We start from the raw sequence: 25633 nt of genomic DNA, 5'->3' as shown, positions 1-25633 counted from the left end.
TTTTTTTTTTTTTTTTTTGGTGAGGCAGGTCTAGTGGTGATGAACTTCAACTTTTGTCTGAGAAAATGTTTATTTCTCCATTTCTGAAGGACAGCTTTGCTGGATATAGTATTCTTGTCAGTATTCTTCTTCTTTCAGCACTGTGAATATATCATTACATTGTCTCCTGGCCTGGAGGATTTGTTAGAAATCAGTTAACTGTCTAATCAGGGCTCCTTTGTGACAAGGGCTCCTCTTGTTGCTTTCACAACTCTCTTTGACATTTCATGATTTGATTATCATGTGTTTCAGTGTTTCAGATCTCTTTAAATTTAACCCATCTGAGATCCTGAGGTCTTTATGAATCTGAATGCCCATTTCCCTCCCAAGATATGGTAACTTTTTAGTCGTCATTTCTTTTAATAGGCCTTCTAGCCTCCTTCCCCTCCTTCCCAGTCTGGGACTCCTGCTACACATAAATAAAATATATAATGTATTGGTTCACTTGATGATGTTCCATGATTCCTATAGGCTTTCTTCACTCTTTTTCATTCTTTCTTCTTTTTTGCTCCTCTTCCTGGCTAATTCCAAATAATTCACCTTCATGTTTGTTCATTCTTTCTTCTGCTTGAATAAATCTGCTTTTGAACCCCTCTAACAAATTTTTCAGTTCAGTTATTGTACTCTTCAACTCCAGTATTTGTGTTTGGTTCTTTTTATTTGTTTTAATCTCTGTTGAGTCTCATTTTGTTCATGTATCATTTTACTAATTTTGTTTAGTTGTTTACCTGTGATCTCTTGTAACTGAGCTTCTTTAAGTTAAATTGATTATTTTGAATTCACTGCCAGGGTTTCCACATTTCTTTCAGGTTGGTTAATGGAGATTTGTTTTCCTTTTCTGTGTTTGTTTTCTTCATCCTTCATGATTCTTGTAGGTTTGCTTGCTGTCTGCCCATTTGAAGAAGCAACTTCCTCTTCCAGGTCTAACTGGAAGAGATCTCCATTGGTCAGCAGTGCTAAACACAAAGCATGATAGAGACTGACCCCTCAGGATATGTAACATAAGACTGGGAACAAGGCCCCCTTTGCATTGAACCCTTTCTTGTGAAGGAAGAACCTCATTTCTGTGCCTATTCCCAGGCTCACAGACCAGTGCCAGCCTTAAGAGCTTGTCCTCTACTTTTCCCTTGTTCTTAGCTGCCCAAGAGCACTAGGTACTTGTTATGAGGTAAGACAGAAATCTGCTCAGCTGAGAGGGGTCCACTGAAGAGTGGGTCCTTTAAACTACCTTCCATTTGCTGCAGAGAAAAAAAAAAAATCAAACCTGTGCCTATTCACAATTTCAGAGAGCAGTGATGGCTATAAGCATGTGCCCTCCTCTTTCACTTATTCCTAGCTGTCCTAGGGACTCAGGCTCTGTAGTTCATTTAACACTTAGCACAGCTGAGAGAAAAACTACGGAGGGTGCCCTGCGAAGCTGGGAAGCTAGGGGCATATTCCAATCTCACTTCTGTACTGTGAAAGAAGTCACTGGATTAGGTGATCTTCTTGGTGTTTGGTGGAAGAACTAATGTAGGTAAAGTTGTTCTTCTATGAATCTGACTGCTCTCAGTTTGTGCTCCTTTGGGGTGCCTATACTTCTTAGATGAATTCTGAATTTCTCGCAAGGTATTTTGATACCAATATTATTGTTATGTCAGTGTTTCTATGGATGCATGAGAACCAGGGCTTCCTACTCTCCCATCTTGATGTCGTCACTCTTTTTGTTTGAGTTTTCTATCTTTTCACATACATTTCCATTTTATTCATATATCACTTTCTTGACTTTCTCCACACATTTTCCTTTAGGTCTTTGAGTATCTTTAAGAAAACTGTTAAGAAGTCTTTGTCTAGTATATCTGCTATCAAGTCTGTTTCAGATATGATTTCTGTCATTTCCCCCTCCTGTGAATAGGCCATACTTTCACATTTCTTTGAATACACATTTCTTTGTTATTTTTTCTGTTGAAAACTGGACATGTGAACCTAATAATGTAGTAACTTTGGACATCAGATTCTCCCACCTTCCTAGGGCTTTATTATTATTATTATTATTATTGTTTTTGCTTTTTTAAAAAAAATTATAGTAGGTTCTATCGAGTCTAAAACTTAAGGTCTTCTCAGGTCTTTTATGAACATTTGTGGTAATTTTATCATTTTTCCATATATGCAATTGTTCTGAATGTCCTACTCATTAATATCTGGTTCTCTAAAGTGAAAGAAGAGAAAAACAAAAGGGAGCAAAAAGTTTGTTAGCCCTTTAAGTCTTCTGGGTTACTTCAGACAAAGACCTTTAACAATGAGTGGAGTCCCAACAACAATGGCTATCTCCTTTATCTATACTTTTGAGATCATGGGTAATGATCAGGGCACAGATCCCCAATATTTTGGGGATAAGCTCCTTTTTTGCCCACCATGGCTCCTGCAAGCTGTGTACAAGTTATTCAATGAATTTGTGCACAGCTGCCTGCCATAGGGCTGAAGGGTGGGAGTAGGTAGTTGCTTCTGTGCTAAGAGCTAAAATGGACTAAAATTTACTTCAATTTACCCCCAAGCCTTCCCCTGAAAGTTGCGAGCCTTCAAAACACATTAGACAGATTCTACCAGTGCCACTGTTATCTATGTGGGGAGATGGAATCCTGCTACTTCATACTCCAGCATCTTCCCAGAGTCCTCTGCCTAGCACCAATTTTGGTACATGTAAGTTTTATTCCCATTCTTTGTGTATGGTCTATGGCTGCTCTGTACAATGACAGAACTTGAGTACTTGGGACACAGACCATTTCACACAAACCCTAAAGTATTGAATACATGGTCCTTTACATAAAATCTGCCAACTTCCAACTTAGAAGAGTAACAGAAGTAATGTTATAATAATTTCCAGAACTATTAAATGCCTACATATGAAAATCTGTGACCTAAAAATCTAAAACCACCAACCTGACATGACATGTATTCTGATGAAAAATAATAAAAAACACAGTATCACTGGCGTACTGCAATAGAATTCTGATGCTAATCACTTTGAGTTAGCATTAGAATCTACACATTACAGTCTACAGGGTATAGTCCCTAACAAGACAGTCCTTACTTTACACACCAACCACAAGCTAGGGAGTCGAGGCCGTGTGCCCTTCTAACCAACTGACTACAGATCTGGGAGGTTTCCATGATTCCTCCCCATCAAGCTTAGGCCTCAGAACTATACTCAAACCAGTTTTCTTCTAAAGAAGCATATAGGATGAAGTCTTAGAGAGCCCTGAACACAGAACTTCTGTGCCCTTTCTCTGTGGAATCAAGGTATGTCACTCTCCTGGCATAGAGAGGTACTTATTAATAAGAAGGCTCTATAGAACTTCAGTGTCCAGAGTTTTTATTGGAGTTTCATTACAAAGGTATAATTTATTACATCACTGGCCACCTATGTGACTGAACTCAATTTCTAGCTCTCTTCTAGTTCTTGAGGCAGTTGGGATGGCTCCAAGTCCAAACCCTCTAACCACATAATTAGTTTTCTGGTGACCAGCCCCCATCTTCATTCATCTTGTTAGACATTAACTCAGGTGTGATCCAAGGGCTCGTGAATAACAAAGACACTCTTACTTCTAAGGATATCCTAAGATTTAAAGTCTCCCTAGAGACAGAGACCAGTAATATTCTTTGTTACATAAAAACTACTGGAAATATTCTTGACAAGGGAAAAAAGTTTAATCTAAACCTGATCAAGACTATATTCAGCTAAAAATTTATAGAAAATCCATAAGACAGAGATATGTTAGGATGATGACCAAGAAGATATTAGCTCAGCCCAGTTGTAGGAAGTCCTATAGGCAAATGATTCAATATCTCCAAAAACAACAACAAATTTGCATAGGGAGATGGCTTCAAAGTGACTTAAGAGACATATCAACCAAACGCAATGTACAGACCTTGTTTGGATCCTGATTTAAATAACTAAAATGCGAAAAAGAATTTTTGAAATGGTAGAAGAAAATGGATACAGGCCAATCAAGTATTACATAATATTAAGTGTTCTGGCTATCTAATGTTGCATAATAAATCACTCCAAAGTTTAAGAGCTTAAAACAGCATTTTTAAAATTATCCTTCACATTCTTCTGGGCTGACTAGACTTAGTTGGTTAGATCTCACTTGAGGTTACTCAAATGGCTGCCATCAGATGCAAGTTGTGACTGATTGATCTGAAGGTTTAAATGTGCTGCTCATCCACAGTCATAGGAAAGGGATGATGGCTGATAGGTGGGCACTCAGCTGGGACCACTGACTACAGGACTATATGGGGGTTCCCCATGTGGCTTAGGATTCTCACATCATGCAAGTGAGTTCCTAAAAGAAATCTCCCAATTTCTAGAGGTCCAAGAAACCCAGGTAAAAGCTGCCAAGTTTCCGATGACTTGGCATTAGTAGTAGTACCAGAATGCTGTCATGCTGTATTCATCATGATACTATTATTATTATTGCTATTCACAGTATATGTTTAGTTATCCATATATTTTTATTTTTAATGCGCTTTATCCTTTGCATTTCTAACCTTCTGAGATCATTTATTTTCAAGCTGAAGAATATCCTCTACTATTTCCTTTAGTGCAAATCTTCTGTGACAAATTCTCTATGTTCTTGTCTGTTTGAAAATATCTATTTTTTTCTTTACACACAAAAGATATTTTCACTGGGTATAGAATTCTAGTTCAATTTTTTTCCCATTATTTTATTTTATTTTTTTTTTTGCTTTCAATTGTTTCAGTTTATAAGTCAGCTGTCAGGTTAATTTTAGCTTCTTTGAAGGTTTTTCTCTTTTTTTCCCTGGTTGATTTTAGAATGTATCTCTTTGCCTTTGCTGGTCAGTTGTTTTACTGTATACTGCTCAGATCTCCACAAAAGGAAGAACTTGCCATCCAGCTATGAAAATGCTGCTAGCTATCAGCCTCTGACTGTAGTACCTTTGGGATCAACTGTTGTGACTGAGATAGGGCCACATTCTTTCTGAGCAACACTAAGCCAATGAATAGGCCCAGCAAGTATCATAGGGCCTGGCTACCTCTGGGTATGCTTCTAAAGCAGTCTTTACTCCACAATTCCCCAGTGATTGGCCAAGATTTTGCATCCCTGTCTGAGGTCCTGTTTCCTTCCCCTTATTTTTCAAAGGCATTAGCCCTCAATAAATCTCTTGCACTCCTAACTCTGTCTTAGGATCTTGCTAAGAACCCCAACTGACACCTATGATAAAGGATATCTGGGGGTGGAGAAAATCTATAGTAAACAACATTCTTTTAAAAAATTTTTTTTTACTGTTTATTTATTTTTAAGTGAGAGAGACAGAGTGTGAGCAAGGGAGAAGCAGAGAGAGAAGACACAGAATCTGAAGCAGGCTCCAGGCTCCCAGCTGTCAGCACAGAGCCCAACGTGGGGCTCGAATCCATAAACTGTGAGATCATGACCTGAGCCAAAGTTGGATCCTTAACTAACTGAGCCACCCACGTGGCCCGTAAACAACATCCTTATCAGTGAAACGCTGAAGGTTTTATCTGAAATGAGGTATGGGTTAAAGATTCCTACTAAATACCACTTGTATTCAACACCACGCTGGTTGTAGCCAGTAAAGTAACACAAAAAAANCAAATAAAATAAAAAAAAAAAAAAAAAAAAAAAAGAAAGAAAGAAAGAAAAAAGAAAAGAAAAATGAAAAAGACTGGAAAGTTAGAAATAAAATGTTATTATTAACCTCAGATTATGACAATTTGTGGACTAGTTCAGAGCATCTAGAGAGAAGTTATAGAATCAATAAGCAATTTAGCTAGTTTGCAGAGTAACAGTCAATATATAAAAAAAGACTGCATTTCTACAATTTATGTTGAGCCATATGAATTATCGCTTTTATAGATGAGAAAAGGCAAGAGAGCCCAGAAATTGATTCATAACATACATGGATACTTGACTTACGCATAAAGTGTCACTGAAGAACACCGGGGTGGGAGGAATATTGGAGAACAGTTAATAAAGGGTGCTGGGACAAGTATCTATATGAGAAACAAAACCTTGACCTCATACCAATAACAAAAATCAATTCCAGTTAGAATTATTGCTATAATTGTGAAAGGCAAAACAATAAATTTCTATATTCTAGACAATAATACAGGAGACTAATTTTTTAAAACATTTTTTTAATGTTTATTTAGTTTTGAGAGAAAAAGAGAGAGACAGAGAGAGAGAGAGGCAGAGGATCCAGTGTGGGTTCTGTGCTGACAAGAGCATGACGCAGGTCTCAAATTCACGAACCACGAGATCATGACCTGAAGCCTGACACTTAACCAACTGAGCCACCCAGGGGCACCCAGGAGAATATTTTTATGATCTTGGATAGGAAAGTATTTCTTTAACAGTACACAAAAAATATAAACTGTAATGTATAAGACTGATAGCTTAAACTACATTAAAATTAAAAGTAATTAAAACTAAGAACTCCTATGTTCATCAGAGTCACCATTATGTGTAGAAGAGGTAATCACAAGTAGGAAAAGAGATTTCTATATATATGTAATCAGAGCTGTATCCAGAATTTATAAAGAACTCCTAAAAAACAAGAAGGAAAAAGATTTGCAACCCAACAGTTAAACAGGGAAAAAGATTTAACTGAGACTTCACAAAAGAAGATACCCAAATGGTCAAATAAACATGAAAAGTTGCTCCACCTTATTAGGAATCAGAGAAATGCAAATTATCATAATAAGATACCCTTACCCACTCTTTAGAATGCCTTTTTTTTTTTTTTAACAAAAACACATGAAGCACTGCAGAGGAACTCCTGATAATGGGACTGTACCCTGGAACAAGCACTTGGGAAAACCACATGGTATTATGTATTAAAATAGAAGACTCATATCCTATGTCCCAGCAGTTGTGCTCAACTCCACCAGAAATGCATACATGTATGTTCAACAAGAGACAGTATTTATTTATAATAGCCAGGACTGGAAACAAGTGAAATGTCAATCAAAAACAGAAATTATATATATATATTGGGGCATATCCATATAATGCAATACTACTCAGCAATGAAAATGAGTAACTCTGGTCACACTCAACAGCATACAAAATCTTAGAAACAGAACACTAAAAAAAAAGAAGCCAGGAAAAAAAAAGGAATTAAAACTGTATGAACTTCAAAAAACAGATGAAACTATAGTGTTTAGAGACACATGCTCAGATAGTAAGACTTCTAGGGAAGGAAATTTCTAGGGAAAGAAATTACCATAAACTTTAGGACTATGGCCAACCTGGGGATAGTGATTGGGAGACAGCCTCAGGGGGAACTCAGGAGAGTGTTTAGTTTTAAACTGGGGAGGTAGCTGTTTATAGGTGTTTGTTGTGAAAAAAAAAAATCCCCACATTTTATGAGCATGTATGTATGAATTATATCTTTATACTTTAATTAAAGAAAAAGAAATAAATTAATCAAATTTTTGGACATCTTTTACACTCCTTGGAAGACAACTCAATACAGAACCCCTAATCTGGTGGTTAGAAGCCCACCTACACTAGGCTACCTCTAGAATGAACCTGATTTATCTTCTAGAATGCAGAGCTTCCAGTGGCTCCATCTTTTAGTTACAGAAACTAAACAAAGTTGTCGAGGAGCTAAAATTTTCCCCAGTAACCTCTGTAACAATAACCTCTTTAACTGTGGTTAAGTTTTACTATAGCTATCTTTAAAAATCAGTATCTTTTATATGTAAGCTCATCCAAGAACAAGTGTATGCTCATTTATTCAATTGAGTGTTTTGGTGTGTTGCAAATAACTGTCTAGTTAAGGAAGGCCTCCACAGTGTTTTCCAGACCAACCTAACACAGAATTGGAGGCAAACTTTCCACAATCTTTTCCTCAACCATCCTTTGAGAAGATTGGGAAAAGAATTATTTCTGTAATATGAACAAAAGATCCTTTGGCTGACTAACCATAGTCCTGCAGCTGAAATACTGGGACACTATAAGAAGTGGAACCCGTTACCTATTGTGTGTATATAAAAAGATCTCTTAGACCCACTGTCTTCTAATCCAGAAGTTAGGAATTTATCTTTCCCCTACGGCAACCTTGTTACTTAACTTTTAGGTGGTAGAGCAATGGAAAGTATAAAGCCTAAGAGCTTTGGAATCCAACTTGCTTCTTATTCTTCTTATATCCCTTATTAGTACTGAAATTTTGGGCCAATTAATGAACTGGCTGAGACTCCAGTAAGTGCTTAAAAAAATACTAATTCTACCTATCTCTGCCTTAGGCACCTGAAAGTCAGATAGTCAGGAGAGATAGCAGATGCCTAGATGTTATGAGAACAACCAATGAGCACACAATGAACACTCAGAAAACAGTATTTCTGTTTCTTGACCAACGTGAAACAACAAAATTATGTAGTCCTATAGTTATGAGCTTGCTTGCTTTATTTATTATTATTTTTTACTGTTTATTTGTATTTGAGAGGGGAAAAAGAGACAGAGTACAAGCAGGGGAGGGGCAGAGAGAAAGGGAGCCACAAAATGCGAAGTAGGCTCCAGGCTCCGAGCTGTCAGAATGGAGCCCAAAGTGGGGCTCGAACTCATGAACTGTGAGATCATGACCTAAACGGAAGTTGGAGCTTACCTGACTGAGCCACCCAGGTGCCGCACATAATTATGAGCTTTAAAAAACCAAAACTGTGCATGTGTTTTCAACTCATGAACATTATAGAACTTGCCTCCCAACATCTTAAAAATCTGTTTATTGTTCTAGTAGGATAGTATATAAATTAAAAAGCTAGGTTTTTCCTTGGGCTTTCTCTTCATTTGTTTATATGAAAGTTAGATCAGGAAACAGGTTAAGGCCTTTAAAAATATCTTTTGTTATTCAATCTATCAAAGGAACAGGTCAGGAAGAGCCAACCATTCTGATGAGTTAAGATTGGAAGGATGGTTAGAGATACCTAACATGCACCCCCTATGGTGATGAGTCTTCAGTTGATTCAGTTGAGATGCAGAATCCTCAGTGTCTATGTTCCTCTTAGGAACCGTTTCGTCTTTCTATATTCTATATACCAAATCTTAGTAGCCTTGCCAAACAGGAATGGCAATGGCCAAAGCACCAACTACAGAAAACATGGGCTTCTTGGTGATTACTGCGATTTCTGATCATAACCTAGTATTAGTAGTGGTGATCCAGGGAACACACTGGAAGAACTGCAGGCTCACGGTGCTGTGGAAAAGAGCTCTGAAAGAAGACAGGCTGAGAACTTACTGGATGTTGGATTTCTGCTCTCATAACTCAATACTGAGCAAATAATTTATTTTCTATGAGCCTCATTTCCCTTATCTTTAAAAAACAAGGAAGGCAAATAGAAAATTTCTAAAAAATTTTTATGAGTTTTGGCAATTTTTACGGACTTCTCATCAATTAATTTTTAGGGCAAAGTGACTATGAGCCAAGCCACATGACTGTAACATAAAATGCATGATCTGGGAAGGAATGCTCTCAGGCAAAATTCTCATTTTAAATAATGCAAAACAAGGCTGCTGCTTTGATGTTCTCTCTCTGCTCTAGTTTTAATTTGAAAAAAACGTAATATATATTCTGTCATAAGACAGAGGTGCCGGGGTGGCTCAGTCAGTTAAGCGTCCAACTTTGGCTCAGGTTATGATCTCATGGTTTGTGGGTTCGAGCCCTGCACAGGGCTCTGTGCTGACAGCTCGGAGCCTGGAGCCTGCTTCAGATTTTGGGTCTCCCTCTCTCTCTGCCCTTTTCCCATTCATGCCCTGTTTCTCTTTCTTTCAAAAATAAACACACACACACACACACACACACACACACACACACAGACTGCTAAACATACATACTTCTATTCTAATCATAGCATAAGAAACCAGGAGTTGTCTAAGAAATGGCTGAACCTACTGGCAAATTATCATCAGAAAGAATGACATGTCAACATGAAAGCTGTTGTTCCTAGGAAACATTCTTCAATATTAAAATGGACTATTTACATGTATCCATTCAAAAAGGTCTTATACTCTGCTACTTGGGGATAAACAAATCCTCTCTCTCTTTTTCTCTCTCTCTCTCTACACACACACACACACACACACACACACACACACACACACACAGAGCATCTTGATATCAGACATTCTACTGGAATCTTAGTGAGATTTTATTGTGGCTGAGGTAACCACTGGTACCATGTGCCTTCAATATTGTTCCAATCTAAAATTACCTTTGCCATAGAATTCTGAGGTCTCAACTCAGGTCTCTATCAAGCTCTTGTCCAGGCATTTCAGAAGACCCAAAGAGGGTGAGGAAATCACATCCCAGACCATGAGTTCCTCCACAGTCAAGTCCATGTAGATAGGGATTGACAGCCTCCCCCAACAAAAATACAAATCAAGCTCCAGAATTTACAAAATGAATTACCACTTGCAACCTAGGTGGGTGTCTATTTCCTAAAGGACATGGATCCTTCTTGAATTTTCCAGAAATTCAGTCTTGGTTTGCCTGTTATCCAGATCCCACAAACCACCTAAAGGGAGATATTTAAAACCTTCATTCCTATCAGTTCTCCAAGTTCTCACCCTGTAACAGATTAAAAAACTAGACAAAAGAGACCAAGCTCATTTTCCAGTAAGGTGGCTTTACAAAATTTGAGATTATATATCTTTAGTTTTTATTCAGTTTTTTTAATATAAAAAGCTATACAAAGACGTTTTTGCAAGTACCATGCAGCCACTGCCTGCTGTGTTTCCCAGTATCTCTTATGTAAAGGTATGAAAGATATGTTTATTTAAAAATTTGGAAGCAAGGAAAAAGTTATTATTCAGAACACATTTGCTTTATTTTCAGAGAAAAGGAATCTTATAACCCATCACTTTTTTTCTTGCTCTCTTTGTTTGGCTTATCATCTGAAATCTAAATTTATGATAAAATGTAAACAGAAATCTTATTGCAGGTCTCTACCACAACTATTTTTTCTCTATTGCCTTAATGTAATGTTCAGTTTCCTGACATTATTATAAGCTACAGGGAATATTTTTTCACAACTATCTAAGTAATGTATTTAGTTATTATTAATAAATAAATACATCATAGGCAGCACTGTGTAGGAAAGAGACTAACAATCACTTGGAGTGAGGAGATGAGAATTCTAACACCAGCCCCGTTACTATACAGTCATGGGATCTTCAGCACCTTCCTCTTAAATTAAACTTTGGAAAAACTGGATGTCGTGCTACCAAATAGATGGTATTTGAAAACAGATGTGATAATTACAAAAGTGGTAAGTACTATAAGACAAGTATATCAAATACAAAAAAAGTTTGGAAGAAGGAAGAAAATACCTCAGTAATAAAAATCAGAGGGGTAGTTAAGTTGCTTTCATTCTCCTCTTTCAGCTCTGAAATTCTAGAACTGGTTTTTAGCTAGGAAGACTAAAATGGGGTTCATGGGATATCTACGCTAGGTCTGAAAGGAAAGACTTCAGATTATACTTTCTAATTTTAGGTATAACATATTTACAGATGTGGCTTAGAACAGCAACAAGAAAAATGATATAGACCTACATCTACAGAACTTATACTCTAGAGAAGTCCTCTTCCAGATAAATATTTTAAGGTCTGACATCCATACTCATAGTGCTAACCACCAATTCCACTACTCCTGATCTGACTTTCCCCACCTAACCTTCCAACACTCCTCAGAAGTATTTAATTGAAAAGGTAATTCATATAGCTAAGGAGGCTTTTATTATTACTAATGACTCTACTGACCTATCTGCATATAAAGCTCATAAAATATATTTCAAAGAAACCAGTTACGCTTTTTAGAGATAAATAACAATTGGGTATTATTCAAGGTTTGACACTGAGATAATTTTTCAAATTAAAATAAAATTACCTGTAGTAACCCTCCATCATCAAAACGTAGTACTTCTATTATGCTCTCCGACTGAATAAATGCTGTGAAGGAAACAAAACATACCATCACTTTACAGGAAGATAAATTTCACTTAATTATCTTTTAACTTAAAGTTAATAAATACAATTATATATTTTAAAAACCATAGTGCCTGAGGGAGATGGTTAAAGAGGAAAATGTAATACCTCAAGATTTTAGCAACTATGAAATGCTTTAAAAATAAAACAATACAACCCAATTAGAAAGTTTTTAACAACCTATAGGCAGTGTAAGCCACTTGCAAAATATCTATTCCTGCTATATTTCCAGAAAGCACAAAACAGTCAAATCCAACTAGATGCAACTGGTTATTTTCACTGACAGATTAACCAAAAATATCACAAGCACATGGAAAAGATCATTAGAGGATTCCATTTCCCCAAAAATTGATAAACTGACATTCTGTATCATCTGCTCTTTTATAGCAATGACAAAACCTGGAATCAACAGTCAAGAGAGACTTGGAGAGAAAATAGGCAAGGAAAATGGCAAGAGGAGATTTTTCTGTTCCAAAATACCCGAGTATAGTGCAAAGACACAATATTTAAAAAGCTGACATACTTTCACCATATAAGCTGGTGATTCTGCTCATAGGTATTTATGCAACTAATTTGAAAACTTATGTCCATACAAAAATCTGCAAGCAATTCTGTACAGCAGCTCTATTCATAATCACCCAAAACTGGACACAAGCAAGATGATGTCCTTCAATAGATAAGTAGACAGACAAACTGCAGTATATCCATGCAAGAGAATATTATTCAGTAACAAAAAGTAAAATAAAAAGGCGCACACTGTATGATTCCAAGAATATGACATTCTGGAAAAGGTTATACTATAGAGATGGTAAAAAAGACCAATGGTTGCTAGAGGTGGGGGGGGAGAGGAAGGATGATGTGAGTAAGTGAAGGAAAGGAAATTTTTTAGTAGAACGATTCTTTATGACAAGGGAATAGCGGATTCACTGCACTATGCATTCATCAAAACAGAACTTCGGAGTGAACCTAACGTATGCAATTAAAAAAATGATTTTGGAGATCAGGGGATCTTGGGATGAAATGCAGAATATGACAAAACCATTTAAAACTCTGTTACAGGGGCGCCTGGGTGGCTCAGTCAGTTAAACATCCGATTTCGGCTCAGGTCATGATCTCACAGCCCGTGGGTTCGAGCCCCGTGTCGGGCTAGGTGCTGACAGCTCAGCCTAGAGCCTTCTTCGGATTCTGTGTGTGTCTCTCTCTGCCTACCCTCGCTCACTCTATGTCTCTGTCTCTCAAAGTAAAATAAAGACTAAAAAAATTTTTTTTAAAACTCTATTACAAATATATGAGACCACCTCACTGAAGGGGGAGTAGAGTGGAAAAGAGGTGCTGACATAAGTCACGTGACAGTGAGTGGAATCTCTAATGGTGAAAACTGTACATAAGCACTACACTCTAGTGGATAAAGTTACTTCCCATGGGAGCTTGGGTTAAGTATTCTGATGCCACTATACATGGAATACGAGAATTGAACAATTAAATACATAAGAGTTTACACAAAAGCAAAGAAAAGAAGCTGTAATAATCCATGTGGTAATGAACTGAGTTGACAACATCAGTATGAACTCATGTTTAGTTTAATATAGATACAGAGAGTTACAAATAGAAATATTTATAAATATGTATATACGCAGAGGTTACAGATATAGACACATACATATTTTCTTGCTCTGTCAGTTGAGAGGGCCTAGAAGTAAAAACACCCTATGCCTAGAAGTAGCATATTGCAGACCTAGCATTCAGATCTTGGGTTCTAATACCATTCTCCAATAAAAGGAACCAGGGCCTCTTAGAGAAATGGTTCACTCTAAGGACCAGGACAGGACATATTCAACATGAAATTGGAGCATCTCACTGTGCCAGAAAGTGAGAAAGGGCTAACCATCAAAAATAACAAAAAAATAACGTACTGATGAGAATTTGTCAAAGGACCATATGAGTTTAGAGAAAGAGTTCCCATATGGCCAAAGCTGGAACAACTTAAGCAATAAAACAGTGTTGGATTATAACTCAAAGTATAAAACAAATATCCATGAGCCCATACTGATGATATAAATAAATAAACTGGGAAAAGAGACAAAACTGCCAGGCAGATTTCTAAACAATTTATGTCTCTAGAAAATGGAGCATAACCCCCCACCCTTTAACAAATGTGGGAAGCACATGGGGACTTCCTTCCAAAGAAAACAGCATGGAAAGGAGGGGGAAAAGTGTAATTTTACAGTGGAGGAACCTGACAAATGTTACCTCAGTCAGATGATCAAATTCAACATCCTCAGTGAAAAGTCATATTGACAGTATGTACCTTTCATAGGACATAAGAAGATAGTACTTTAGGGGCACCTGAGTGGCTCAGCTGATAAAGTGTACGACTCTTGATTTTGGCTAAGGGCATGATCCCAGGGTTGTGAGATTGAGCCCCGCATCTGGCTCCACACTGAGTGTGGAGCCCGCTTAAGATTCTTTCTCTCTTCCTCTGCCCCTCTCACACTCACACACTCTCTCTCTGTCCCTCTCGCACATTCTCTCTCTCCCTCTCTCTAAAATAAAAGACATAAATAAATAAAAATAAGAGGCACCAGGATGGCTCAGTTGGTTAAGCAGCTGACTCTTGATTTTGTCTCAGCTCATGATCTCAGGGTTCCTGAGATGCAGCCCCATGTCAGGCTCTGGGCTGACAGTGAGGAGCCTGCATGGGATTCTCTCCCTCTCTTTCTGGCCCTCCTCCACGCACACATGCATAAGCACACTCACTCTCTCAAAATAAATATTTAAAAAAATACAAATAAAAATAATTTTTAAAATAGTACTTTATGGTCCTCCTCCCAAAATCACACAACCTAGTCTCATTATGAGAAAAACATCAGACAAATTCCAAACAAGAAACATTTTACAAAATACATGACCAGTACTCCTGAAAATTGTCAAGGTCACTGAAAACAAGGAAAGTCTAAAGGACTGTAACAGACCAGTGCAGCCTAAGCAGATATGACTGCTAAATATGATATGATACCTTGGATGGGATCCCAGGAAAGAAAAAGGAAATTAGGTAAAAGTGAAGGAAATATGAATGAAATATGGACTTCAGTTAAGAACTATGTTTAATATTGGTTCATTACTTGTTAAAAAAAAAAGTACCATATTAACATAAGGTAATAATACAGGAAAAGGTAAGGGGGATAGGAATTCTGTGCTATCTTTAAGTTTTGTATATAAATCTAAAACTATTTTAAAATAAAAAGTTTATTTTGGGAGGCACCTGACTGGCTCAGTTGGAAAAGCACATGCAACTCCTGATCTTGGGGTCATGAGTTCAAGCCCCATACTGGGTGTAGAAATTATTAAAAAAATAAATACACTTTGAAAGATAAAATTAAAAGCTTATTTTTAAAAAACACAGAGCAATGATATTTCATCTGGCTTCATACAACATTCACTGACTCCTCTTTGTTGATCTCCGGGTGTTCATCAGGGAAGCAGCTTACTGTTTCCTTCCATGTATCTGGCTTTTCCAGTATAACTAAAGCTGAAAGCCAAGCAGCAAGGTGAGATACAAGCCAGTTAGGTTACATTTACCTAACTGGATGGTATTTCCTGCCTGCTGAGCATTACTTTTCCCTTGTTCTAGTCATCGTATCCCAATTTTATTTTGGCAAAGCCCTGTCCTCCATTTCTTGTGCTTCTCTTCAACCGCAGTGCCAACCCACTCCACTGCCCACTCCCCATCATTTTTCAGTATATAGGGTACACTCTAAATACTGAGTGTATGAGTAAAATCTCACCTTTTTGCTCAGATGGAAGTACTGGTATTTGCATTCACTGATGCAAATGATCTCTTCGTGGCTGTTATCTAGTCCTAGCTTATAGTTAGTTTAAGATTCATACTGTGAATGTAAAAGGCTCTGCCTAGCTCACCCACCTTATTTCCATCCCTTCCTCCACCTTTTAACATAAATTGAAATTTCAGATGCTCCAGAAAATATCTTTTTGTTATACTCTTGTTTAAGAGAGATTTATTGATCAGGACACAATGAAATAACAAGAATTAACTGAATAGCAAAATGCTTAAAATGGAAGAGACAAAAAGCAGGAGCTCCTAGTTTGAAGCTTTCCAGCTAATCAGCAGAGGAAACCAGTAAGAAAGTGGCCACATTTGAACAAGTGGCAATTTGAACAAAGGAAACCTGAGTAAGGTAAAAGGGCCCACAGTGACCCCCAACCCCTGGTTGAATACAAACAGGCCCATTAAGCAACCCATCTCAAAATATCCCTAAGCCCTAGCTGACCAATGGATTACTTATACCAGGACACCGGCACCAAAAAAGATAAAGTCCATCAATTCCCATACCGCCTCACCTTCCCTCTTTAACTATAGCCCCCCACCATTGCTTCCTGGCAGACAGACTCTGCTTTGCTGTCCTGCCTGCTGCTTCCTTGTGGTGTATTTAATAAACTTCCACCTTCTTTGTTCTGCCTCGGGTGAATTCTTTCACCACCTGCACCACCAGCTTCCACCCATAGGGTTGCTCCACATTCAGGGGACCCCCATCTGATTGGGAGAGACACCACAGAAAGTACTAGAAACATGATATATTTGGAACCTACTAGTTATGATATGATGACTACTGTCTAACTTCCCATCATCAAGCTAGATCAGACCTTTAGCTAATGAGGAGAACTTAACTAAATAAAGATAAGCACAGCAACATAATTTGGCTATATTGCATTTTTAATTAGGAGCTTCTAAAAAAAAACACGAATTACCTTAGTCAAAAAAAATAACAGCAGCTGTTTTATAAAGTCCTAAGACAAAACATTGTTATATATGATCAGTTTTCCTTAAAAGATGTAGAAACGAAGAGGATTCAACTCAGGTATGAAATAAATTAAGATATTTCACTTTAGGGGTGCCTGGGTGGCTCAGTCAGTTCAGTGCCCGACTTTAGCTCTGGTAATGATCTTGCAGTTTTTGAGTTCAAGCCCCAGCTTGGGCTCTGTGCTGACAACTCAGAGCCCAGAACCTGCTTCAGTTTCTTCTTCTTTCTCTACCCCTCCCCTGCTCACTGTCTCTCTCTCTTCTCTCTCTCAAAAATACACATTAAAAAAAAAAGACATTTCACTTTTAATGACCAGTTATAATAACTTCAAATTATATGCCTAGAAACACACAACTGACAGATAAATACTTAATCACTTAGTGTGTTCACAATGTTAGGCTACAAAAAAAAAAAATAAGTAAACAAAGCAAGTCAGATTCTCCCATATCCACATTCAAAACCACAACTTACAAGCTACTTCCACTTCCAAGAACTTTCCTCCCTAATTTTATACTTTATTTTAAGGGGCAGAGAAAGAGGGAGGCACACTATCTGAAGCAGGCTCCAGGTTCTGAGCTCTCAGCACAGAGCCTGAAGCAGGATGCCAGGGCTCAAACTCACAAATGGGGAGATCATAACCTGAGTTGAAGTCAGAGGCTTATCCAACTGAGCCATCCAAGCACCTCCCCCTTTTGTTTTAAATTTTTTAATGTTTATTTTTATTTTAATCTTTTTTCATGTTTATTTTGAGAGAGACAGAGTTGAGCGAGGGAGGGGCAGAGAGAGATGAAGAGATAGATTCTGAAGCAGGCTCTAGGCTCTGAGCTGTCAGCACAGAGCCTGACATGGGGATTGAACGCAAGAAATGCAAAATCATGACCTAAGCCAAAGTTGGACGCTTAAATGACTAGGCCACCCAGGCACCCCGCTGATTTTATACTTTAAATGAATCCCAAACTGTCCCAATGCTCCCCAGTTCAAATAGCAATCAGATGCAATAGAAATGAGAATAGCATCTAGTAATTATCATCCCTATATTATTAAACTTCAAACTAATCCTAGGACATAGACATTATTGGTTCCATTTTAAGATAAGCAGGCAGTGAGGTTAGGCTTAAGGTCACTCAACAAGAATGTGGCTAGAGACAGCCTATAAATTCCAGCAAAAGGACCCCAGAATCTATGCTTCTAAATCCATCACTATTTACTTTTAAAATAAATCTGACATTATGACTGACAGCACCTTAAAGCAACCTAATTCCTAAAATTAGGCATTTATTTCCAATGAAAAAAGTGAGGAAAGAAAGATATATAAACAAAATGGATTTAGATCTCTGGCTTTATGATTCTGTAGGCATTCACTATGTGAAGCTGGGCTCCATCATAAGATGTACTTTAAGGTGCCGCATCCCCAGGAGGTCTGAGAGGAACAGACATTGCCATACAGTGTAAAAAATCTCCATGAAAGTAAGTTTTTAATCACTCACTCTCAAAACAAATTCAGAAATTGAGTTTTACTTCCCTATTTAATTTAGGAATGAGTAACGAAAGAAAAACACCTTCCCTTTAAGGCAAATTTTTATCTACTATAGTTTTTTTTCTTTTAGCTAGAGATTTCTTTTTCTGAATGTTGCAATCTGCCCATTTTCACACATCTTCTAAAATAATTCATGAAAACAATGAATGTAAATAAGTAGAAGAAATATGTCATACGTCTATGGGTGTGTGTGTCTGTGTGTACCAGGCATTGGGATTCTAGGCTGTCACCACGGATTCTCTACTTTCTAGCCTTCATGGTCTCCTCACTCATAAATATAGGAGGGTGGACCAGTTAAATAAGTGACCCTTTTTAATCACCAGGAAGCAAAAGGCCACAGAAGCAGGACTTGGAAGGGCCCCCAAATCCTATGTTAAAGAATAATCCTACCAGGAATATACTTCTCACGGTTGGCGTCTCCTCCTCCTTCAAGTCTCAGCCTGAATGTCAACCCTCAGGCAGCCTTTCCATGACTGCTCCAGACAGCTCTCTGTTATTCTAACTCTTACCACAATCTGTAACTAGTTTCTGGTTTGCTTGTCATCTAGCACAAAGTTTGAAAAATGACAAATTAAAAAACTGGTTAAAATAACATTAATTATTAATTCAGAATTCACCATTATTAATGATATTAATGTCTTTAAAGTTACACTTGCTCACTATTTTACTTCAACAAATGCTCACTAACAAAACTGTTAAACATTCTGGACCATCTATCTGTAAAGATATTTTGTGATCAAAAACCTTGTTTTCCTCATTAATTTTTTGCCTTCATTAATGTTCTTATCTGAAAGACATAATATACACCTAAGTTATCTTCTTCCCACATTAAAAGTGCAAAGGATGGGTCACCTGGGTGGCTCAGTCAGTTGAGTGTCCAACTTCAGCCCAGGTCATGATCTCAAGGTTCACAAGTTTAGAGCCCAGCATGGGGCTCTGTGCTGACAGCTCAGCCTGCTTCCGATTCCATGTCTCACCCTCTCTCTGCCCCTCCCCAGCTCGTGCTCCGTCTTTCTCAAAAAATAACTAAATAACTAACTAAATAAATAAGTAAATAAAAATAAATACACTTAAAAATAATAAAAGTGCAAAGGAATTCATATATGCCGAATTCTAATTTTACCAAGACCACTCAATATTACCAACCCCCTAAAATAGACTGTGTCCATGTTGTTTACTAAAAGTCAAAATATAATTTTATGCGACTCAAATGTGCCAGATATACATCATAAACCAAAAGAGGTGAGGCACATATATTTCCAAAATAAATTTTATCATAAAATACCATAATTAATTTTCATTTTATCATGAAGTGCCTAATTTACTTAAAAAATTTAATAACTTTAAGCTTTAAAATGAATGTCTGAGAAGCACCAGCTACTCTCAACAAGCAACAGAAAGTCACTAATACATTGAAGCACATCCTACTACGCTCCCCCTTCCCAGCACAGGCAAGGATTAGGGGGAGCACCGGAGGCACTATATAAAACAAGCAGACCAAAATAACAATGTAAAGCCTCTGAAAATTAAGCTGTTCTGGAACCACAGCTCACAAAAGGATCTCCATAATAAACCTAAACAGGCTGACTGCCTGCTAATAAATTAAAAAAATTTAAATAGTACCCAAGTCTCCAAACATAACAGAAACAAACCAAGTGTTCATCAATAGATGAATGGGCCAATAAAATGTGGTTATAAACATAATGGAATATTAGTCAGTCATAAAAATGAATGAAATTTCTTTTTAATGTTTATTTATTTTTGAGAGAGAGAGACAGAGTGGGAGCAGGGGAGGGGCAGAGACAGAGAGGAAGACACAGAATCCAAAGCAGGTCCCAGGCTCTGAGCTGTTAGCACAGAGCCTGATATGGGGCTTTAACTCAGGGACCATGAGATCATGACCTGAGCCTAAGGTGGACACTTACCCGACTTGGCCAGGCACCCCTAGGAATGAAGTTCTGATACATGCTGTGGCATGGATGGACATTGAAAACATTATGCTCAGTGAAATAAGTGAGACACACATGGACTAATATTGTGATTCCACTTAAATGAAATACTTAATATAGGCAAATTCACTGAGGCAGGAAGTAGGTTAGTTACCAGCAGCTGAAGTAAGGTAGAATGGAGGTTATTGCCAAATGGTTACTGAGTCTCTGTCTGAAATAATGAAAAAGTTTTGTAATAGATAATGGTGGCACAACAGTAAAAAGTAATTAATGCTACTTTACTGTATACTTATGAATAGCTTAATAGTGAGTTTTATGTTACATATGTTACTAACTTTTCTCCAAAAAATTCATGCAGTGTTTAAAAAAAATTAACACTGTATCTCATTAACTTGGACCAAAAAAAAAAAGTGCAACAAAATATTAATAAATTGAGTCCAGCAACGTATAAAAATTACACATCATGATCAATGCAATTTATTCAAGTTGTGCAAGACTGGCTTAAAATTTAAAAAACAATCAATGTAATTCACCACTATCAACAGGCTAAAGAAGAAAAAGTACTTGAGGAGTGCCTGGGTGGCTCAGCAGGTTAAGCGTCCGACTTTGGCTCAGGTCATGATCTTGCAGTTCGTGGGTTCGAGCCCCGCGTTGGGCTCTGTGCTGACAGCTAACTCAGAGCCTGAAGTCTGTTTTGGATTCTGTGTCTCCCTCTCTCTCTCTGACCCTCGCTTGCTCACGCTGTCTCTCTCTCTCTCAGAAATAAATTAAAAAAATGTTTTAAAAAGTACTTAATTGTATCAACTGAAACAGAAAAAGTACCTGACAAAATCCAACACCCACTTGTGACAAAAACTCTCAATGAGACAGGGTAAGAGTAGAACTACCTCAACCTCTAGGTACTATTTTTACTTAATAATTAAAGAGTGAGATTGGGAACATGTCAGGGATGTAGCTTTTGCCATTCTTAACACAATATTAGAAGTTCTAGTCACTACAACAATGCAAGAAAAAGAAACAAAAACATATACATTGGAAAATAAGTAACACTGTCCTTATTTGCAGATTACATAATTGTGTATGTAAAAATCCCAAAGACTCAAAAACAAAAAACCTCCTAGATCTAATACACAAATTTAGACAAGTTGCAGAACAAGGTCAAAACCAAAAAATCAATTCCATTTCAATATATTAACAATAAACGTGTGGAAACTAAAATTAAAACTGCCATACTATTTACAATTATTCTAAATACATGAAATAATTAAATATTAAATCTAAGATGCTATGTACAGAACAACATAGCTAAATATACTCAATGCTGATGGAAAAAAAATAACTTTAAAAGACCAAAATAAATGGGGAGATATACCATGTTCATGGATTAAAAGACTGAAAATTATAAAGACACCAATTCTTCCCACACCAACCTATGGATTTAACATAAATGCTATGAGAAAAATACCAGAATGGTTATTTGTACACAAACACAGCTTATTTTAAAAGTTAGATGGAAAGCCACAAGCCCTACAGTTACTAAAACAATTTTCAAAAATAAGAATGAAGTGGGAGGAATCACTCTAATAAGTATTATACCTTACTATACCTATATAGTAATAATTAGAGCATGAGACTGTGGACAGACAGACACATAAATCACTTGGACAAAACAGAAAATCTAGAAGTACATCCAAATAAATATGCCCAACTGATTTTCACAAAACTACAAAAGCAATCTCCTGGATTTTATAAAAAAGTACAATTTTTATAATAAAATAATGGAGAAACAACTAGACACCCATAGGCAAAAAGCAGAGAAAAACAAAGAAAAAAACAAAAAACAAAAAACCTTGACCTCCTATTTCTTATACAAAAATGAACTCAAAATGGATCACAGATCTAAAATGTAAAACTAACTTTAACATCCTAAAAATCTTCAGGACCCAAGGCTGACACCAGAAGCACAGTTTAGGAAAGGTAAAATGGAAGAACTGTACCTCATCGATATCTAGAATTTTTACCCTCCAATGACGCTGTTTAAGGGCAAAAAAATACACATAAGTGAAAATTAAGGGGGAAATTTGTGTGAACACATATACAACAAAGAGCTAGAACCTAGAATATACGAACAACTCTCAAAACTGAACAGAAAAAAAAGACAAATAGAAAAAGGAAAAACAGACATTTTACCAAAATAAAGATTCAGATGGCAAATGAGTGCAAGAAAAGGCATTCAACATCATTAGCCATCAGGGAAATGCAAGCTAAAATCACAATATCAGAAGGATGCCTGGGTACGTCAGGTGGTTGAGTGTCACACTCTTGATTTTGGTTCAGGTCATGATCTCATAGTTCGTGAGATAGAGCCCCATGCCGGACTCTGTGCTGACAATGCAGAGCCTACTGGAGATTCTCCCTCTCTGCGCACCTCCCCTGTCCCCTTCAAAACATATAAACTTGAAATATACACACACACACGTGCACACACGCGCACACACACACACATCAGAGTGGCAAAAAAACTAAATTTCTATCAGAAGGTCAATACCCAAGTTGTGATACTGTAGTATTCTTTGACAAAATGTTGCCATTGGGAGAAACTAGGTAGCCTGATGTGGTGGATAATGGTTGAGGCAAACAATAACCATCTCTAACGTTTAAAAGGAAAAATTTGGAATGAGATGTCCATAAGAGCTTTAAAAAGCTCTGACATCTTCTAGGCAATCAAGAAGGCCATGGGGCTATCTATGGGTAAGCTCAGGAAAGAAGTGAAGGCCTGAATGCTCTCATACCTAACTGACCCTGAGGCTCTGTGTGAGTCAGAATTGAAGGCTTAGGCCTGTCAACTGCATAAGTATTGAAGGTGTGCCACAAGAGCCTCTCAGCAAAGACTGGAAGAATTACTGGTTCCAGGCAATTAAGGTAATCTCTGTTCAATCACTGGCTGATGGTAAGACTAACCAATCAACTTCAGTGACCATGCAGGACAAAAAATACAGACTTCAAACAATTAGTTCAGAAAAGTCATTAAAGAAAAAAACAGCAACAAAAACCTAGAGGAGGAGGAAAACCTGATTGTTAGTTGCCAAATTACATATTACTTTAAATGTCCAGTTTTCAACAGTACATTAAAAGACTGTTGAAATGTATGCACATGTATGATCCAAAGGAAAAGGAGTATTCAATAGAATGTGTTGCTGAAAAAGCCCAGATGTTAGAATTAGTAAACACACACTTTAAGTTAGCCACATTAAAAATGTTCAAATAATTAAAGGAAACCACAGCTAAAGAACTAAAGTATGAAAATGAGGTCTCAAAAAGGAGAGAATATTAATAAACAGAATTTTCTGTATTTTCAAAATACAGTAATTGAAATTACCCATTTTTTAAAATAATTTTTTAAATGTTTATTTATTTTTGAGAGACAGAGAGACAAAGCATGAATGGGGGAGGGACAGAGAGAGAGGGAGACACAGAATCGTAGGCAGGCTCCAGGCTATGAGCTGTTAGCACAGAGCCCAATGTGGGGCTCGAACTCACAACCCATAAGATAATGACCTAAGTGAAGTCAGATGCTTACCTGACTCCCATACAGGAGTCCCAAATCCCCAGTTTTTAATGAAATATTGTAAGCAATGTGGCAACAAAAAGGCAAAATATGGCCCATACACAGGGGGAAAATGCACTAAATAGAAACTGTCCCCAAGAAGTCCAAACACAGGATTTACTAGACAAAAATGTTACATAAGTTACTGTAAATAAATTAGACATAAAGGAAACCATATGAAAAAAACAAAAACAAGGGGCGCCTGGGTGGTTAGTCGGTTCAGCGTCCGACTTTCGCTTAGGTCATGATCTCGCGGTTCGTGGGTTCGAGCCCCGTGTCGGGCTCTGTGCTGACAGCTCAGAGCCTAGAGCCTGTTTCAGAGTCTGTGTCTCCCTCTCTCTCTGACCCTCCCCTGCTCACGCTGTCTCTCTCTCTCTCCTAGAAATAAATAAAAAAATATTTAAAAACAAAAACAAAAAACTAAGAGAAGTATGAGAATATTGTCTTACCAAATAGAAAATATCAATAAATCAAGGCACCTGGGTGGCTCAGTCGGTTAAGTGTTTGACTTTGCCTTAGATCATGATCTCAAAGTCCAAAAGTTTGAGCCCTGCATTAGGCTCTGTGCTGACAGCTTAGAGCCTAGAGCCTGCTTTGGGTTCTGTGTTTCTCTTACTCTCTGTCCCTACCCGGCTCTGTCTCTGTCGATCTCTCTCAAAAATAAACAAACAATAAAATTTTTTTTAAAGAAAATATCAATAAAAAGAAATCAGGTAAAGGAAACAGAAATCTGGACATGAAAATCCAATAACTGAAATTTTAGGGACTCAACAGCATATTTCAAGATGTGGAAGAAAAAATCAGCAAACTTGAAAACAGGTCAATTAAAATTATCTGCTCTGAGAAACAGAAAGAAAGAAGAATGAAGAAAATGAACAGGGGCACCTAGCTGGCTCAGTTGGTAGAGCATGCAAATCTTGTCTCAAGGTTGTGAGTTCGAGCCCCAATTGTGTGTAGAGATTACTTTAAAAATTAAAAAAAGAAAGAAAGAAAAAGAAACAAAGTCTCAGTGACCTAAGAGGAACCATCAAAATACTAACATGTGCAACTGGCATCCCAGAAGAGGAGAGAGCAAAGAAGGTAAGAAGAATATTTGAAGAATACATAGTATTAATCTGAGCCTGAGTGTTATAAATTAAGATGTCAATCCCATGACAATGATTAAAAAATACTGTGACTTTTAAGGTAAAAATGACAAAAATTATTACTAGAGAAAAGAGACATTTCCTAATGATAAAAAGATCAATCTATCAAGAAGTCATAGTAAATATAAATGTATATGCACCTAACAAGACAGCTCTACAATACATGAAGCAAAAACTGATTGAAATGAAAAGAAATAAGAAATTAAAAAAAATCCTTGGAGAATTCAATAATGGGTAGAAATCCTAGGCAAAAGACCAACAAGGAAATGAGGAAAGCTGAGCAACATTAGAAGCCAACTAGAACTAAAAGACATCAATAGAACACTCCATCCAACAACAGAATATACACTCTCAAGTGCACATGGAACATTCTTCATGACAGGCCATATATTAAGCAAAATAAGTTATAACTTGAAAGGCAAAGAAGTCATACAAAGTGTCTTCTCCAAGTATAACGGAATAAAATTAGAAATCAATAACAGAGTAATTTGAGAAACTCAAAAAGTATGTGGAAATCAAGAAACAATCCTA

The 25633-nt window shown here is 37.2% G+C and overlaps 1 protein-coding gene across 1 annotated transcript in view; it reads right to left on the bottom strand.

Moving 5' to 3' along the window:
- Window positions 1–25633, bottom strand: part of TMEM131 (transmembrane protein 131) — a 234482-nt gene that overhangs the window by 157817 nt on the left and 51032 nt on the right. Inside the window, exon 5 of the mRNA XM_077749192.1 lies at window positions 11947–12008. Coding sequence (XP_077605318.1) covers window positions 11947–12008 — 62 coding nt within the window. The remainder of the gene's footprint in view (window positions 1–11946; window positions 12009–25633) is intronic.

Source organism: Crocuta crocuta, unplaced genomic scaffold (assembly GCF_008692635.1).
Source record: "Crocuta crocuta isolate KB4526 unplaced genomic scaffold, BGI_CrCroc_1.0 scaffold118, whole genome shotgun sequence".
Lineage (NCBI taxonomy): Eukaryota > Metazoa > Chordata > Mammalia > Carnivora > Hyaenidae > Crocuta > Crocuta crocuta.
Note: the sequence above shows the minus strand (reverse complement) of the source record. Positions and strands in the feature narration are given on the sequence as shown.